Below are 17763 nucleotides of genomic sequence, written 5' to 3'. Positions count from 1 at the left end.
GTGTTACAGTATGTGTTACAGTGTGTGTTACAGTGTGTGTGTTACAGTGTGTTACAGTGTGTTATAGTGTGTACAGTGTGTGTTACAGTGTGTGTTACAGTGTGTGTGTTACAGTGTGTGTCACAGTGTGTACAGTGTGTACAGTGTGTGTCACAGTGTGTACAGTGTGTGTTACAGTGTGTACAGTGTGTGTTACAGTGTGTGTTACAGTGTGTGTGTTACAGTGTGTGTGTTACAGTGTGTGTAATAGTGTGTGTGTTACAGTGTGTACAGTGTGTGTTACAGTGTGTGTGTGTTACGGTGTGTGTCACAGTGTGTTACAGTGTGTACAGTGTGTGTTACAGTGTGTGTGTTACAGTGTGTGTGTTACAGTGTGTGTTACAGTGTGTGTGTTACAGTGTGTGTAATAGTGTGTGTGTTACAGTGTGTGTTATAGTGTGTGTTACAGTGTAACAGTGTGTGTGTTACAGTGTGTGTTACAGTGTGTGTTACAGTGTGTGTGTTACAGTGTGTGTCACAGTGTGTACAGTGTGTACAGTGTGTGTCACAGTGTGTACAGTGTGTGTTACAGTGTGTGTTACAGTGTGTGTGTTACAGTGTGTGTGTCACAGTGTGTACAGTGTGTGTTACAGTGTGTACAGTGTGTGTGTTACAGTGTGTGTGTTACAGTGTGTGTAATAGTGTGTGTGTTACAGTGTGTACAGTGTGTGTTACAGTGTGTGTGTTACGGTGTGTGTCACAGTGTGTTACAGTGTGTACAGTGTGTGTTACAGTGTGTGTGTTACAGTGTGTGTTACAGTGTGTGTGTTACAGTGTGTGTTATAGTGTGTGTTACAGTGTAACAGTGTGTGTGTTACAGTGTGTGTTACAGTGTGTGTGTTACAGTGTGTGTGTTACAGTGTGTGTCACAGTGTGTTACAGTGTGTGTTTTACAGTGTGTTACAGTGTGTGTGTGTTACAGTGTGTTACAGTGTGTGTGTTACAGTGTGTTACAGTGTGTGACACAGTGTGTGTGTGTGTGTATGTGTGTGTGTGTGTGTGTGTGTGTGTGTGTTACAGTGTGTGTTATAGTGTGTGTGTGTGTTACATTGATGGAGCAGCCAATCAGTGAGCCCAGTTTCAGAGCTTTCCTAATGATGTTGAACAGGAAGGGCGGAGCCTCCTTCAGGTCGTAGCTCTCAGCGATTCCTCCGGTAAAATCCTCGAATCCTTCGATACTGGATCCTCCGGTCAGAGCCTCGTACGAGCTGTTGACCCTGCATCATTGATCCATACAGCTAATTATTGATCCATACAGCTAATTATTGATCCATAGAGCTGATTATTGTGTGTTACAGTATATATATAAATATGTATATTTATATATATTTTTTTATACCCTTATATATATATATATAAATATATACATAAATATATATATTTATATAATATATAAGATCTATCTATCAAAATAAAAGCTCAGACACTTTAATGAAATGATTTCTACACACTGGGTGTAAAATGGAGGAACGTGGTGTTTACTGTGCGCAGTAAATCCGACAGTTTTACCTGTTCAGTATAAAGAGCTGAGTCAGCAGCTCTGTTTGTTTTCCGGGCTGGTCGACGGCGAGTGTTTACTGAGTAAACCTTCCTCCTCGGCCCTAATTACCTCTAACACACACACACACACACACACACTGTGCTCTGACTGACTCAATAAGTGTTTTTCATTAGATTGTTATTACATACGGCTGCCTGTCAACCTCATGGTGGCGCTACAGTGAAAGATAAAGGGCTCATTAGTACGGAAGCCCATTTCTGCCAGTACAAAACTGTTCTTGATAAGTCAGATATAATTTGATAAAAGTTAAAATTATGAAATAAAAAATCTAAATTATGAGATAAAAAATTAAAATAAAGAAATAAAAAATGAGTGAAAGTAAACTGAAAGTGTCTTACACCGTGGGGGTAGGTTTATGCTACTGGGAGTACTGGTCCTCCGTACGTTACTGTGGATCTTACTTGGCATAGGCTTTCTCCAGCAGGGCGCTCCAGAACTCTCCTCCCTCTGCTGAGTGCACGAACAGCAGCTTCCCGTCTTTGGTGGGTAGCCGGTCGTCCACCACCACGTCCACCCACTCGCCGTACTGCCACAGCTGTGCACAAACAAACAAACACAGTGTCACTTCCTGTACAGGCCCCTCCCACTCCCAGCACAAACATGATGTCACTTCCTGTGGAGGGAATATGTGAGCCAATCAGAGCAGACCTGGAAATGGAAGATGCCGGCATACTGCGAGCTGAAGCTCTGTCCAGGAGGAACCACCCTGTTCAGGATCTGAGGGTCCAGAGTCAGGGAGGCGATGGCGGCCAGCAGCCAGCAGTCACCTGACAGACACACAGCAGGTCACATGATCACAGCTGAGAGGTCAGAGGTCACAGAGCTGTGTGTGTGTGTGTGTGTGTGTGTGTGTGTGTTCTCACCCAGCACTCCCTGACAGATGTCCGTTCTTTTCGCTCCGTCAATGATGAACTGAGGGTCTGAACACAGCTCCTGATTGGACGACACAGCAGATTATCATCATCATCATCACCATCATCATCATCATCATCATCACCATCATCATCACCATCATCATCATCATCACTATCATCATCATAAAGATAATTTATGTATAATTCAATGAGAATAACAATGATGAAAGGATCAGTGCTGTGATTGGTTGAATTTGCCGTCATGTAGCTCATTAAGATGAATATAAAATGTTTAATAGAATTTATATAATATTATCATTTTATATTCTGTACAATAAGCATTATTGTATGAGGAGACAGTTTTTATCTGTCTAATAATTGTTGTTATTGTTTTTATATTCCACAGAATAATGTGAATGTTGTACGAATAGAATCCAGCTATTGGTTGATAATGAGTCTGACTTTTATAAACTTTTTAAAACTGGACAATAATCTAAAGTCTCCGTTTCTTCCTCTTTAGCAGTGATATCAGTGAGATATTGTTAAACTGCTGCTTTTATATGACATTAAAAATAATATTTCTGCTATTCATTCTTAAATATTTATGTAAATCTAATCACAAATATAAACTTCATTTAAAACAAAGAAATATAGAAAATTGTGTTGCCTTAAATATGAATATTTATTTAAATTTACTCAATATAAGAATGAAGTGATTTGAGTTTTGATCTCTGCAGCAGATAACCATGACGAGCCGACGTCGGACCGTCACATAAACCTCATAAACATCATAAACATCATAAACATCATAAACATCTCACACTGTGACATTATATATACAACAGGAGCCAAAAGCACAGACAACCTGCTTCAGTTAATAATAAGTACATTAACTGCACCGACTTCAGATCTACTGATTACTACCTTAACCAGGTTACCATAGTGACCACAGACACACCCACACCCACACACACACACACTGGTAGCGGCTCCTGTTGATTGTGACACATTAACTGGAGATCAAACTGCAGTTTGTAGCTTCATTTTATAATCATTCATTTAAAGATCCACTGATCTGTATTTATTACAGTATTCTGTCTACTTCCTGTCTGTCTGTCTTCTGTTGCTCTTCCATTTTTCTACCTGTTCAGTGTTTTTCTATCTGAATGGAGGGTGTAAAGATAGAAGGTATCTGCTGTACAGACTACTGGGTTATATAAGTAGTAGTCTAATGGTCCTTTTAGCCTCTTTTGGCTTCTCGTTTTGGTTTTGCGGCACATTTCAGTCTCAGCAGCTTCGACACAACAGAATCCGTGTTTGCGTGTTGAACCTTCACAAACCTGAAGAACGCTTAATCAATTAGTCAGTCGACAGACTCTGAGGAACTGGGATGTTTCACTATTTTCTGACATTTTATAAATAATAACAACATAAAAAAGTGATTGGTAATAATCAATAACAAGAGTAATCATACACACTCAGCATCTCAGTTTACCGTAGGTCGTTTCCACTCCACTCCGATGGTTTTGGAGGAGTAGCGTCCCAGCTGGTTGTACCCCAAAGAGTCCCAGTCTGCGGGGAAGGTTGGGTCGCAGTACAGCGAGCCTGACTGAAGACTCTCGCACCGCAACTGTTCAAAGTCCTGCTGATTGAAGGGGATGGCGTTGGCCGTGCTGCCGGCGCCATCCTCCTCACGGGCCTTCCTTCTGGCCAGCTCTGCTGCTGTGTTTGCCATCCTGAGAGTCTGTCAAGAGTCTACTGAAGGTCTGACAAGAGTCTGAAAGTTGATTGAAAGTGTACCAAACGTCTGTCCACCTAAAACCAAACGTCTGCCGAGAGTCTGCTGAGAGTCTGCTGAGAGTCTGGCTGCGGTGTGATCTGTAAGTGAATTGAGGGTGCTGTGTATGCGTCTCAGATATAAAGGTGGTCAGGCGTAAGGGGGCGGAGCTTTGGTCCAGGTGAAGGAGCAGTGTGATATCAGTTGACTCTGAATTATTCAGAAAGCAAACAATACTGACAAACACAGTGAGGTGTTTATCACCTGAAACACACCTGACTGACACCAACGTCCTCCTTACAAGCAGATAAAGGCCTGAATCAAATGCCTCAATCCACCTTGACTCACCTTAATGCAGCTGAACTGAACTGGATCAACTGTGGAGCTACAGAGACTCCAGAGACTCTAGAGACTGCAGAAACTCTAGAGACAGAAACTCTAGAGACTACAGAGACTGCAGAGACTGCAGAAACTACAGACTCCAGAGACCGCAGAGACTGCAGAGACTGCAGAGACTACAGAGACTACAGACTACAGAGACTGCAGAGACTGTAGAGACTAAAGACACCAGAGACTACAGAGACTGCAGAGACTACAGAGACGACAGAGACTGCAGAGACTACAGAGACTACAGACTCCAGAGACTACATAGACTACAGAGACTACAGACTCCAGAGACTCCAGAGACTGCAGAGACTGCAGAGACTGCAGAGACTACAGGCTCCAGAGACTGCAGTGACTACAGAGACTCCATACTGCAGAGACTGCAGAGACTACAGAGACTCCAGAGACTGCAGAGACTAAAGAGACTGCAGAGACTACAGAGACTACAGAGCCTGCAGAGACTGCAGAGACTACAGAGACTACAGACTACAGAGACTGCAGAGACTGTAGAGACTAAAGACACCAGAGACTACAGAGACTGCAGAGACTACAGAGACTACAGAGACTGCAGAGACTGCAGAGACTACAGAGACTGCAGAGACTCCAGAGACTACAGAGACTACAGACTCCAGAGACTCCAGAGACTGCAGAGACTACAGGCTCCAGAGACTGCAGTGACTACAGAGACTCCATACTGCAGAGACTGCAGAGACTACAGACACCAGAGACTACAGAGACTGCATAGACTGCAGAGACTGCATAGACTGCAGAGACTGCAGAGACTACAGACTCCAGACTCCAGAGACTACAGAGACTACAAAGACTACAGACTACAGAGACTAAAGAGACTCCAGAGACTGCAGACACTGCCGACACTGCAGAGACTAGAGACTCCAGAGACTGCAGAGACTACAGAGACTGCAGAGACTACAGACTCAAGAGACTACATACTGCAGAGACTACAGAGACTACAGAGACTACAGACTCCAGAGACTGCAGACTCCAGAGACTGCAGAGACTACAGAGACTACAGACTCCAGAGACTACAGTGACTATAGACTCCAGAAACTGCAGAGACTACAGACTCCACAGACTGCAGAGACTGCAGAGACTACAGAGACTAAAGACTACAGAGACTACACCAACGTCCTCCTTACAAGCAGATAAAGGCCTGGATCAAATGCCTCAATCCAGCTTGACTCCCCTTAATGCAGCTGAACTGAACTGGATCAAATGTGGAGCTACAGAGACTCCAGAGACTCTAGAGACTGCAGAAACTCTAGAGACAGAAACTCTAGAGACTACAGAGACTGCAGAGACTGCAGAGACTACAGAATCCAGAGACCGCAGAGACTGCAGAGACTGCAGAGACTGCAGAGACTACAGACTACAGAGACTGCAGAGATTGTAGAGACTAAAGACTCCAGAGACTACAGAGACTACAGAGACTACAGAGACTGCAGAGACTGCAGAGACTACAGAGACTACAGACTCCAGAGACTACAGAGACTACAGAGACTACAGAGACTACAGACTCCAGAGACTCCAGAGACTCCAGAGACTGCAGAGACTGTAGAGACTGCAGAGACTACAGACTCCAGAGACTGCAGTGACTACAGAGACTCCATACTGCAGAGACTGCAGAGACTGCAGAGACTAAAGACACCAGAGACTACAGAGACTGCAGAGACTACAGAGACTCCAGAGACTGCAGAGACTACAGAGACTGCAGAGACTGCAGATACTACAGACTCCAGACTCCAGAGACTACAGAGACTACAGAGACTACAGAGACTACAGACTACAGAGACTACAGAGACTCCAGAGACTGCAGACACTGCCGACACTGCAGAGACTACAGACTCCAGAGACTGCAGAGACTACAGAGACTGCAGAGACTACAGAGACTACAGAGACTACAGACTCCAGAAACTGCAGAGACTACAGAGACTACAGAGACTACAGACTACAGAGACTGCACAGACTGCAGAGACTGCAGAGACTGCAGAGACTACAGACTCCAGAGACTACAGACTGCAGAGACTGCAGACACTGCAGAGACTACAGAGACTCCAGAGACTGCAGCGAGTACAGAGACTGCAGCGATTACAGAGATTACATACTGCAGAGACTGCAGAGACTGCAGAGACTACAGACACCAGAAACTACAGAGACTGCAGAGACTACAGACTCCAGAGACTGCAGAGACTGCAGAGACTCCAGAGACTACAGACAGTGCAGAGACTACAGAGACTCCAGAGACTGCAGAGACTACAGAGACTGCAGCGACTACAGAGATTACATACTGCAGAGACTGCAGAGACTGCAGAGACGACAGACACCAGAAACTACAGAGACTGCAGAGACTACAGACTCCAGAGACTGCAGAGACTGCAGAGACTCCAGAGACTACAGAGACTACAGAGACTGCAGAGACTCCAGAGACTCCAGAGACTGCAGAGACTACAGAGACTACAGAGACTACAGACTCCATAGACTACAGAGACTACAGAGACTACAGACCCAGAAACTGCAGAGACTACAGAGACTACAGAGACTACAGAGACTGCACAGACTGCAGAGACTGCAGAGACTACAGACTCCAGAGACTACAGACGCCAGAGACTACAGAGACTTCAGAGACTACAGAGACTACAGAGACTGCAGAGACTACAGAGACTACAGACTCCAGAGACTACAGAGACTCCAGACTCCAGAAACTGCAGAGACTACAGACTACAGAGACTACAGAGACTCCAGACTCCAGAAACTGCAGAGACTACAGAGACTACAGACTACAGAGACTACAGAGACTCCAGACTCCAGAAACTGCAGAGACTACAGACTACAGAGACTACAGAGCCTCCAGACTCCAGAAACTGCAGAGACTACAAAGACTACAGACTCCAGAGACTACAGAGACTACAGAGACTGCACAGACTGCAGAGACTACAGAGACTACAGAGACTACAGACTAAAGAGACTGCAGAGACTGCAGAGACTACAGACTCCAGAGACTACAGAGACTCCAGAGACTACAGACTGCAGAGACTGCAGAGACTACAGAGACTACAGACTACAGAGACTGCAGAGACTGCAGAGACTGCAGAGACTACAGACTCCAGAGACTACAGACTGCAGAGACTGCAGAGACTACAGAGACTGCAGAGACTACAGAGACTACAGAGACTACAGACTCCAGAAACTGCAGAGACTACAGACTATAGACAACAGAGACTACAGAGACTGCAGAGACAACAGAGACTACAGAGACTACAGAGACTACAGACTACAGAGACTACAGAGACTACAGAGACTACAGACTCCAGAGACTACAGACTCCAGAGACTACAGACTGCAGAGACTGCAGAGACTACAGAGACTGCAGAGACTACAGAGACTACAGAGACTACAGACACCAGAAACAACAGAGACTGCAGAGACTACAGACTCTAGAGACTGCAGAGACTTCAGAGACTCCAGAGACTACAGAGACTACAGAGACTACAGAGATTTCAGAGACTACAGAGACTGCAGAGACTGCAGAGACTCCAGAGACTACAGAGACTACAGAGACTACAGACTCCAGAAACTGCAGAGACTACAGAGACTACAGAGACAACAGAGACTACAGACTACAGAGACTGCAGAGACTGCAGAGACTGCAGAGACTACAGACTCCAGAGACTACAGACTCCAGATACTACAGAGACTACAGAGACTACAGACTACAGAGACTACAGAGACTACAGACTCCAGAAACTGCAGAGACTAAAGACTATAGACAACAGAGACTACAGAGACTCCAGACTCCAGAAACTGCAGAGACTACAGAGACTACAGACTACAGAGACTACAGAGACTACAGAGACTGCAATGACTGCAGAGACTACAGAGACTACAGACTACAGAGACTGCAGAGACTGCATGACTGCAGAGACTGCAGAGACTACAAACTCCAGAGACTACAGACTCCAGAGACTACAGACTCCAGAGACTACAGAGTGCAGAGACTGCAGACACTGCAGAGACTCCAGAGACTGCAGCGACTACAGAGACTACATACTGCAGAGACTGCAGAGACTGCAGAGACTACAGACACCAGAAACTACAGAGACTGCAGAGACTACAGACTCCAGAGACTGCAGAGACTCCAGAGACTACAGAGATTGCAGAGACTACAGAGACTCCAGAGACTGCAGAGACTACAGAGACTACAGAGACTACAGACTCCAGAGACTACAGAGACTACAGAGACTACAGACTCCAGAAACTGCAGAGACTACAGAGACTACAGAGACTACAGAGACTACAGACTACAGAGACTGCACAACTGCAGAGACTGCAGAGACTGCAGAGACTACAGACTCCAGAGACTACAGACTGCAGAGACTGCAGAGACTGCAGACACTGCAGAGACTACAGAGACTCCAGAGACTGCAGCGACTACAGAGATTGCAGCGACTACAGAGATTACATACTGCAGATACTGCAGAGACTGCAGAGACTACAGACACCAGAAACTACAGAGACTGCAGAGACTACAGACTCCAGAGACTGCAGAGACTCCAGAGACTACAGAGATTGCAGAGACTACAGAGACTCCAGAGACTGCAGAAACTACAGAGACTACAGAGACTACAGACTCCAGAGACTACAGAGACTACAGAGACTACAGACTCCAGAAACTGCAGAGACTACAGACTACAGAGACTACAGAGACTACAGAGACTACAGACTACAGAGACTGCAGAGACTCCAGAGACTACAGACTCCAGAGACTACAGACTGCAGAGACTACAGAGCCTGCAGAGACTACAGACTCCAGAGACTGCAGAGACTGCAGAGATTGCAGAGACTACAGAGACTACAGAGACTGCAATGACTGCAGAGACTACAGACTACAGAGACTGCAGAGACTGCATGACTGCAGAGACTGCAGAGACTACAAACTCCAGAGACTACAGACTCCAGAGACTACAGACTCCAGAGACTACAGAGTGCAGAGACTGCAGACACTGCAGAGACTCCAGAGACTGCAGCGACTACAGAGACTACATACTGCAGAGACTGCAGAGACTGCAGAGACTACAGACACCAGAAACTACAGAGACTGCAGAGACTACAGACTCCAGAGACTGCAGAGACTCCAGAGACTACAGAGATTGCAGAGACTACAGAGACTCCAGAGACTGCAGAGACTGCAGAGACTACAGAGACTACAGACTCCAGAGACTACAGAGACTACAGAGACTACAGACTCCAGAAACTGCAGAGACTCCAGAGACTACAGAGACTGCAGAGACTGCAGAGTACTGAGACACTGCAGAGACTACAGAGACTCCAGAGACTGCAGCGACTACAGAGATTGCAGCGACTACAGAGATTACATACTGCAGATACTGCAGAGACTGCAGAGACTACAGACACCAGAAACTACAGAGACTGCAGAGACTACAGACTCCAGAGACTGCAGAGACTCCAGAGACTGCAGAGACTCCAGAGACTACAGAGATTGCAGAGACTACAGAGACTCTAGAGACTGCAGAAACTACAGAGACTACAGAGACTACAGACTCCAGAGACTACAGAGACTACAGAGACTACAGAGACTACAGACTCCAGAAACTGCAGAGACTACAGAGACTGCAGAGACTACAGAGACTACAGAGACTACAGACTCCAGAGACTACAGAGACTACAGACTGCAGAGACTGCAGAGAAAACAGAGACTACAGAGACTACAGAGACTACAGACTCCAGAAACTGCAGAGAATACAGAGACTGCAGAGACTACAGAGACTACAGACACCAGAGACTACAGAGACTACAGACTGCAGAGACTGCAGAGACTGCAGAGACAACAGAGACTACAGAGACTACAGACTACAGAGACTACAGAGACTACAGACTCCAGGAACTGCAGAGACTACAGAGACTACAGACTACAGAGACTACAGAGACTACAGAGACTACAGAGACTACAGACTACAGAGACTACAGAGACTACAGACTCCAGAAACTGCAGAGACTACAGACTACAGAGACTACAGAGACTACAGACTACAGAGACTGCAGAGACTCCAGAGACTACAGACTCCAGAGACTACAGACTGCAGAGACTACAGAGCCTGCAGAGACTACAGACTCCAGAGACTGCAGAGACTACAGAGACTACAGAGACTACAGACTACAGAGACTGCACAGACTGCAGAGACTGCAGAGACTGCAGAGACTACAGACTCCAGAGACTACAGACTCCAGAGACTACAGACTGCAGAGACTGCAGACACTGCAGAGACTACAGAGACTCCAGAGACTGCAGCGACTACAGAGAATACATACTGCAGAGACTGCAGAGACTGCAGAGACTATAGACACCAGAAACTACAGAGACTGCAGAGACTACAGACTCCAGAGACTGCAGAGACTCCAGAGACTACAGAGACTACAGAGATTGCAGAGACTACAGAGACTGCAGAGACTACAGAGACTACAGAGACTACAGACTCCAGAGACTCCAGAGACTGCAGAGACTGCAGAGACTGCAGGCTCCAGAGACTGCAGTGACTACAGAGACTCCATACTGCAGAGACTGCAGAGACTACAGACACCAGAGACTACAGAGACTGCAGAGACTACAGAGACTCCAGAAACTGCAGAGACTACAGAGACTGCAGAGACTGCAGAGACTACAGACTCCAGACTCCAGACTCCAGAGACTACAAAGACTACAGACTACAGAGACTAAAGAGACTCCAGAGACTGCAGACACTGCCGACACTGCAGAGACTACAGACTCCAGAGACTGCAGAAACTACAGAGACTGCAGAGACTGCAGAAACTACAGAGACTGCAGAGACTACAGACTCCATAGACTACATACTGCAGAGACTGCAGAGACTGAGGGGACTGCAGAGACTGCAGAGACTGAGGGGACTGCAGAGACCAGAAACTACAGAGACTGCAGAGACTACAGACTCCAGAGACTGCAGAGACTCCAGAGACTACAGAGACTACAGAGACTGCAGAGACTACAGACACTCCAGAGACTGCAGAGACTGCAGAGACTGCAGAGACTACAGAGACTGCAGAGACTACAGACTCCAGAGACTACAGAGACTGCAGAGACTACAGAGACTACAGACTCCAGATACTACAGAGACTACAGAGGCTGCAGAGACTGCAGAGACTGCAGAGACTACAGACTCCAGAGACTCCCGAGACAACAGACTCCAGAGACTCCAGAGACTGCAGACTCCAGAGACTACAGAGACTACAGACTCCAGAGACTACAGACTACAGAGAGTACGGAGACTACAGAGACTACAGAGACTACAGAGACTACAGACTCCAGAAACTGCAGAGACTACAGAGACTACAGAGACTACAGACTCCAGAAACTGCAGAGACTACAGAGACTACAGACTCCAGAGACTACAGAGACTACAGACTACAGAGACTACAGAGACTACAGACTCCAGAGACTACAGAGACTCCAGACTACAGAGACTTCAGAGACTGCAGAGACCGCAGAGACTACAGAGACTACAGAGACTACAGACTCCAGAGACTGCAGACTCCAGAGACTGCAGAGACTACAGAGACTACAGAGACTACAGAGACTACAGACTCCAGAAACTGCAGAGACTACAGAGACTACAGAGACTACAGAGACTACAGAGACTACAGACTCCAGAGACTACAGAGACTCCAGACTACAGAGACTACAGAGACTGCAGAGACCGCAGAGACTACAGAGACTACAGAGACTACAGAGACTGCAGAGACTACAGACTCCAGAGACTACATACTGCAGAGACTACAGAGACTACAGAGACTACAGACTCCAGAGACTGCAGACTCCAGAGACTGCAGAGACTACAGAGACTACAGACTCCAGAGACTACAGAGACTATAGACTCCAGAGACTGCAGAGACTCCAGAGACTACAGAGACTACAGAGATTGCAGAGACTACAGAGACTACAGAGACTGCAGAGACTACAGAGACTACAGAGACTACAGACTACAGAGACTACAGAGACTACAGACTCCAGAAACTGCAGAGACTACAGAGACTACAGAGACTACAGAGACTGCACAGACTGCAGAGACTACAGACTCCAGAGACTACAGACTACAGAGACTACAGACACCAGAGACTACAGAGACTTCAGAGACTACAGAGACTACAGAGACTGCAGAGACTACAGAGACTACAGACTCCAAAGACTACAGAGACTCCAGACTCCAGAAACTGCAGAGACTACAGACTACAGAGACTACAGAGACTCCAGACTCCAGAAACTGCAGAGACTACAGAGACTACAGACTACAGAGACTACAGAGACTACAGAGACTACAGAGACTCCAGACTCCAGAAACTGCAGAGACTACAGACTACAGAGACTACAGAGCCTCCAGACTCCAGAAACTGCAGAGACTACAGACTCCAGAGACTACAGAGACTGCAGAGACTACAGAGACTACAGACTACAGAGACTGCAGAGACTGCAGAGACTGCAGAGACTACAGACTCCAGAGACTACAGACTCCAGAGACTACAGACTGCAGAGACTACAGAGACTACAGAGACAACAGAGACTACAGACTCCAGAGACTACAGAGACTACAGACTGCAGAGACTGCAGAGACAACAGAGACTACAGAGACTACAGACTACAGAGACTACAGAGACTACAGACTCCAGAAACTGCAGAGACTACAGACTACAGAGACTACAGAGACTCCAGACTCCAGGAACTGCAGAGACTACAGACTACAGAGACTACAGAGACTACAGACTACAGAGACTGCAGAGACTCCAGACACTAGAGACTCCAGAGACTACAGACTCCAGGAACTGCAGAGACTACAGAGACTACAGACTGCAGAGACTACAGAGCCTGCAGAGACTACAGACTCCAGAGACTGCAGAGACTACAGAGACTACAGAGACTACAGACTACAGAGACTCCATACTGCAGAGACTGCAGAGACTGCAGAGACTACAGACACCAGAGACTACAGAGACTGCAGAGACCACAGAGACTCCGGAGACTGCAGAGACTACAGAGACTGCAGAGACTGCAGAGACTACAGACTCCAGACTCCAGACTCCAGAGACTACCGAGACTACAAAGACTACAGACTACAGAGACTAAAGAGACTCCAGAGACTGCAGACACTGCCGACACTGCAGAGACTACAGACTCCAGAGACTGCAGAGACTACAGACTCCATAGACTACATACTGCAGAGACTGCAGAGACTGAGGGGACTGCAGAGACCAGAAACTACAGAGACTGCAGAGACTACAGACTCCAGAGACTGCAGAGACTCCAGAGACTACAGAGACTACAGAGACTACAGAGACTGCAGAGACTACAGACACTCCAGAGACTGCAGAGACTGCAGAGACTACAGAGACTGCAGAGACTACAGACTCCAGAGACTACAGAGACTGCAGAGACTACAGAGACTACAGACTCCAGATACTACAGAGACTACAGAGGCTGCAGAGACTGCAGAGACTGCAGAGACTACAGACTCCAGAGACTCCCGAGACAACAGACTCCAGAGACTCCAGAGACTGCAGACTCCAGAGACTACAGAGACTACAGACTCCAGAGACTACAGACTACAGAGAGTACGGAGACTACAGAGACTACAGAGACTACAGACTCCAGAAACTGCAGAGACTACAGAGACTACAGAGACTACAGAGACTACAGACTCCAGAAACTGCAGAGACTACAGAGACTACAGACTCCAGAGACTACAGAGACTACAGACTACAGAGACTACAGAGACTACAGAGACTACAGACTCCAGAGACTACAGAGACTCCAGACTACAGAGACTTCAGAGACTGCAGAGACCGCAGAGACTACAGAGACTACAGAGACTACAGACTCCAGAGACTGCAGACTCCAGAGACTGCAGAGACTACAGAGACTACAGAGACTACAGACTCCAGAAACTGCAGAGACTACAGAGACTACAGACTCCAGAGACTACAGAGACTACAGACTACAGAGACTACAGACTCCAGAGACTACAGAGACTCCAGACTACAGAGACTACAGAGACTGCAGAGACCGCAGAGACTACAGAGACTTCAGAGACTACAGAGACTGCAGAGACTACAGACTCCAGAGACTACATACTGCAGAGACTACAGAGACTACAGAGACTACAGACTCCAGAGACTGCAGACTCCAGAGACTGCAGAGACTACAGAGACTACAGACTCCAGAGACTACAGAGACTATAGACTCCAGAAACTGCAGAGACTACAGACTCCACAGACTGCAGAGACTGCAGAGACTACAGAGACTACAGACTACAGAGACTACACCAATGTCCTCCTTACAAGCAGATAAAGGCCTGGATCAAATGCCTCAATCCACCTTGACTCACCTTAATGCAGCTGAACTGAACTAGATCAAATGTGGAGCTACAGAGACTCCAGAGACTCTACAGACTGCAGAAACTCTAGAGACAGAAACTCTAGAGACTACAGAGACTGCAGAGACTGCAGAGACTACAGAATCCAGAGACCGCAGAGACTGCAGAGACTACAGAGACTACAGACTACAGAGACTGCAGAGACTGTAGAGACTAAAGACTCCAGAGACTACAGAGACTGCAGAGACTACAGAGACTACAGAGACTGCAGAGACTGCAGAGACTACAGAGACTACAGACTCCAGAGACTACAGAGACTACAGAGACTACAGACTCCAGAGACTCCAGAGACTGCAGAGACTGCAGAGACTGCAGAGACTACAGACTCCAGAGACTGCAGTGACTACAGAGACTCCATACTGCAGAGACTGCAGAGACTGCAGAGACTACAGACACCAGAGACTATAGACTGCAGAGACTACAGAGACTCCAGAGACTGCAGAGACTACAGAGACTGCAGAGACTGCAGATACTACAGACTCCAGACTCCAGACTCCAGAGACTACAGAGACTACAAAGACTACAGACTACAGAGACTACAGAGACTCCAGAGACTGCAGACACTGCCGACACTGCAGAGACTACAGAGACTGCAGAGACTACAGAGACTGCAGAGACTACAGACTCCAGAGACTACATATTGCAGAGACTGCAGAGACTGAGGGGACTGCAGAGACCAGAAACTACAGAGACTGCAGAGACTACAGACTCCAGAGACTGCAGAGACTCCAGAGACTACAGAGACTACAGAGATTTCAGAGACTACAGAGACTCCAGAGACTGCAGAGACTCCAGAGACTGCAGAGACTACAGAGACTACAGACACCAGAAACAACAGAGACTGCAGAGACTACAGACTCCAGAGACTGCAGAGACTCCAGAGACTACAGAGACTACAGAGATTTCAGACTACAGAGACTCCAGAGACTGCAGAGACTCAAGAGACTACAGAGACTACAGAGACTACAGAGACTACAGACTCCAGAAACTGCAGAGACTACAGAGACTACAGAGACTACAGAGACTACAGACTACAGAGACTACAGAGACTACAGAGACTGAAGAGACTGAAGAGACTGCAGAGACTGCAGAGACTGCAGAGACTACAATTCAATTCAATTCAATTTTATTTGTATAGCGCCAATTCATAACAGAAGTTATCTCAGGACACTTTTCAAATAGAGCAGGTCTAGACCGAACTCTTTAACATTAATTACAGAGACCCAACAGTACCACCATGAGCAAGCACTTGGCGACAAGGGCAAGGAAAAACTGCCTGTTAAAAGGCAGAAACCTAGGACAGATCCTCCGGCTCTAGGTGGGTGGTCGTCTGTCTCGACCAGTTGGGGTGAGAGAGAGAGAGAGAGAGAGAGAGGGAGAGAGAGAGAGAGAGAGAGAGAGAGAGAGAGAGAGAGAGAGAGAGAGAGAGGCAGAGAGAGAGAGCGAGAGACAGACAGACAGACAGGTGCACAGCAACAACAGTATTGGCAATGGCAGTCAAGCAGGACCATGGCAGGAGGCTCCACCAGGATCCATGAGAACCTGCGAGACGAGAAAGCACAAGAACTCTGGGGAAGAAGTGGAGTTAGTAACATGCATTAAAGGGACATGAATGAGTGCAGAAAGAGAGAGGAAGAGAGTAGCTCAGTGCACCATGGGAAATCCCCCGATAGTCTAGGCCTATAGCAGCATAACTAAGGGATGGTTCAGGACTCACCTGATCCAGCCCTAACTATAAGCTTTATCAAAGAGGAATGTCTTAAGCCTACTCTTGAATGTGGTGAGGGTGTCTGCCTCCCGAACCACAACTGGAAGCTGGTTCCACAGGAGAGGAGCTTGGTAACTGAAGGCTCTGGCTCCTGTTCTACTTTTAGAGACTATAGGAACCACAAGTAGCCCAGCATTCAGAGAACGTAGTGTTCTAGTGGGGTAATAGGGTACTATGAGCTCTTTAAGATATGAAGGGGCCTGACCATGAAGAGCTTTATAGGTGAGGAGGAGGATTTTAAATTCAATTCTACATTTTATAGGGAGCCAATGCAGAGTAGCTAGTACAGGAGAGATGTGATCTCTTTTTCTAGTTCCTGTCAGTACTCGTGCTGCAGCGTTCTGAATTAATTGGAGCGTTTTAATGGACTTATTGGGGCAACCTGATAATAAAGAGTTGCAGTAATCCAGCCTTGAAGTAACAAATGCATGGATTAGTTTTTCTGCATCTGTCTGTGATAGTATGTGTCTAATTTTTCTAATATTACGTAAATGAAAGAAGGCAGTCCTAGAGGTCTGCTTTATGTGGGAGTTAAATGACAAATCCTGATCAAAGATAACTCCAAGATTCCTGACAGTGGTGCTAGAGGCCAAGGTAATGCCATCTAGAGTGACTATATCTTTAGACAATGAGTCTCTAAGGTTTTTGGGGCCAAGAACAAGAATTTCGGTTTTTTCTGAGTTTAACATCAGAAAATTGCAGGTCATCCAGGATTTTATGTCCTTAAGACATGTTTGTAATTTAGATAATTGATTAATTTCATTGGGTTTGATTGATAGATATAACTGCGTATCATCTGCATAACAGTGAAAGTTAATGGAGTGATTCCTAATAATGTTGCCTAAAGGGAGCATATATAAAGTATACAGTATTGGTCCAAGTACAGAACCTTGTGGAACTCCATGACT

At 46.6% G+C, this 17763-nt stretch overlaps 1 protein-coding gene across 1 annotated transcript in view; it reads right to left on the bottom strand.

Annotated features, from left to right (window-relative positions):
- Nucleotides 1-4915, bottom strand: part of LOC127353479 (calpain-2 catalytic subunit) — an 18328-nt gene extending 13413 nt beyond the window's left edge. The window contains exons 1-5 of the mRNA XM_051382752.1: nt 3950-4915; nt 2464-2533; nt 2249-2367; nt 2002-2135; nt 1088-1256 (exon numbers count right to left, since the gene is read on the bottom strand). Of these exons, the coding sequence (XP_051238712.1) occupies nt 1088-1256; nt 2002-2135; nt 2249-2367; nt 2464-2533; nt 3950-4189 (732 nt within the window). The 5' untranslated portion in view covers nt 4190-4915. The remainder of the gene's footprint in view (nt 1-1087; nt 1257-2001; nt 2136-2248; nt 2368-2463; nt 2534-3949) is intronic.
- Nucleotides 4916-17763: the final 12848 nt, after the last annotated feature.

The sequence above is a fragment of the Dicentrarchus labrax genome, unplaced genomic scaffold (genome assembly GCF_905237075.1).
Source record: "Dicentrarchus labrax unplaced genomic scaffold, dlabrax2021, whole genome shotgun sequence".
Taxonomy (NCBI): domain Eukaryota; kingdom Metazoa; phylum Chordata; class Actinopteri; family Moronidae; genus Dicentrarchus; species Dicentrarchus labrax.
Note: the sequence above shows the minus strand (reverse complement) of the source record. Positions and strands in the feature narration are given on the sequence as shown.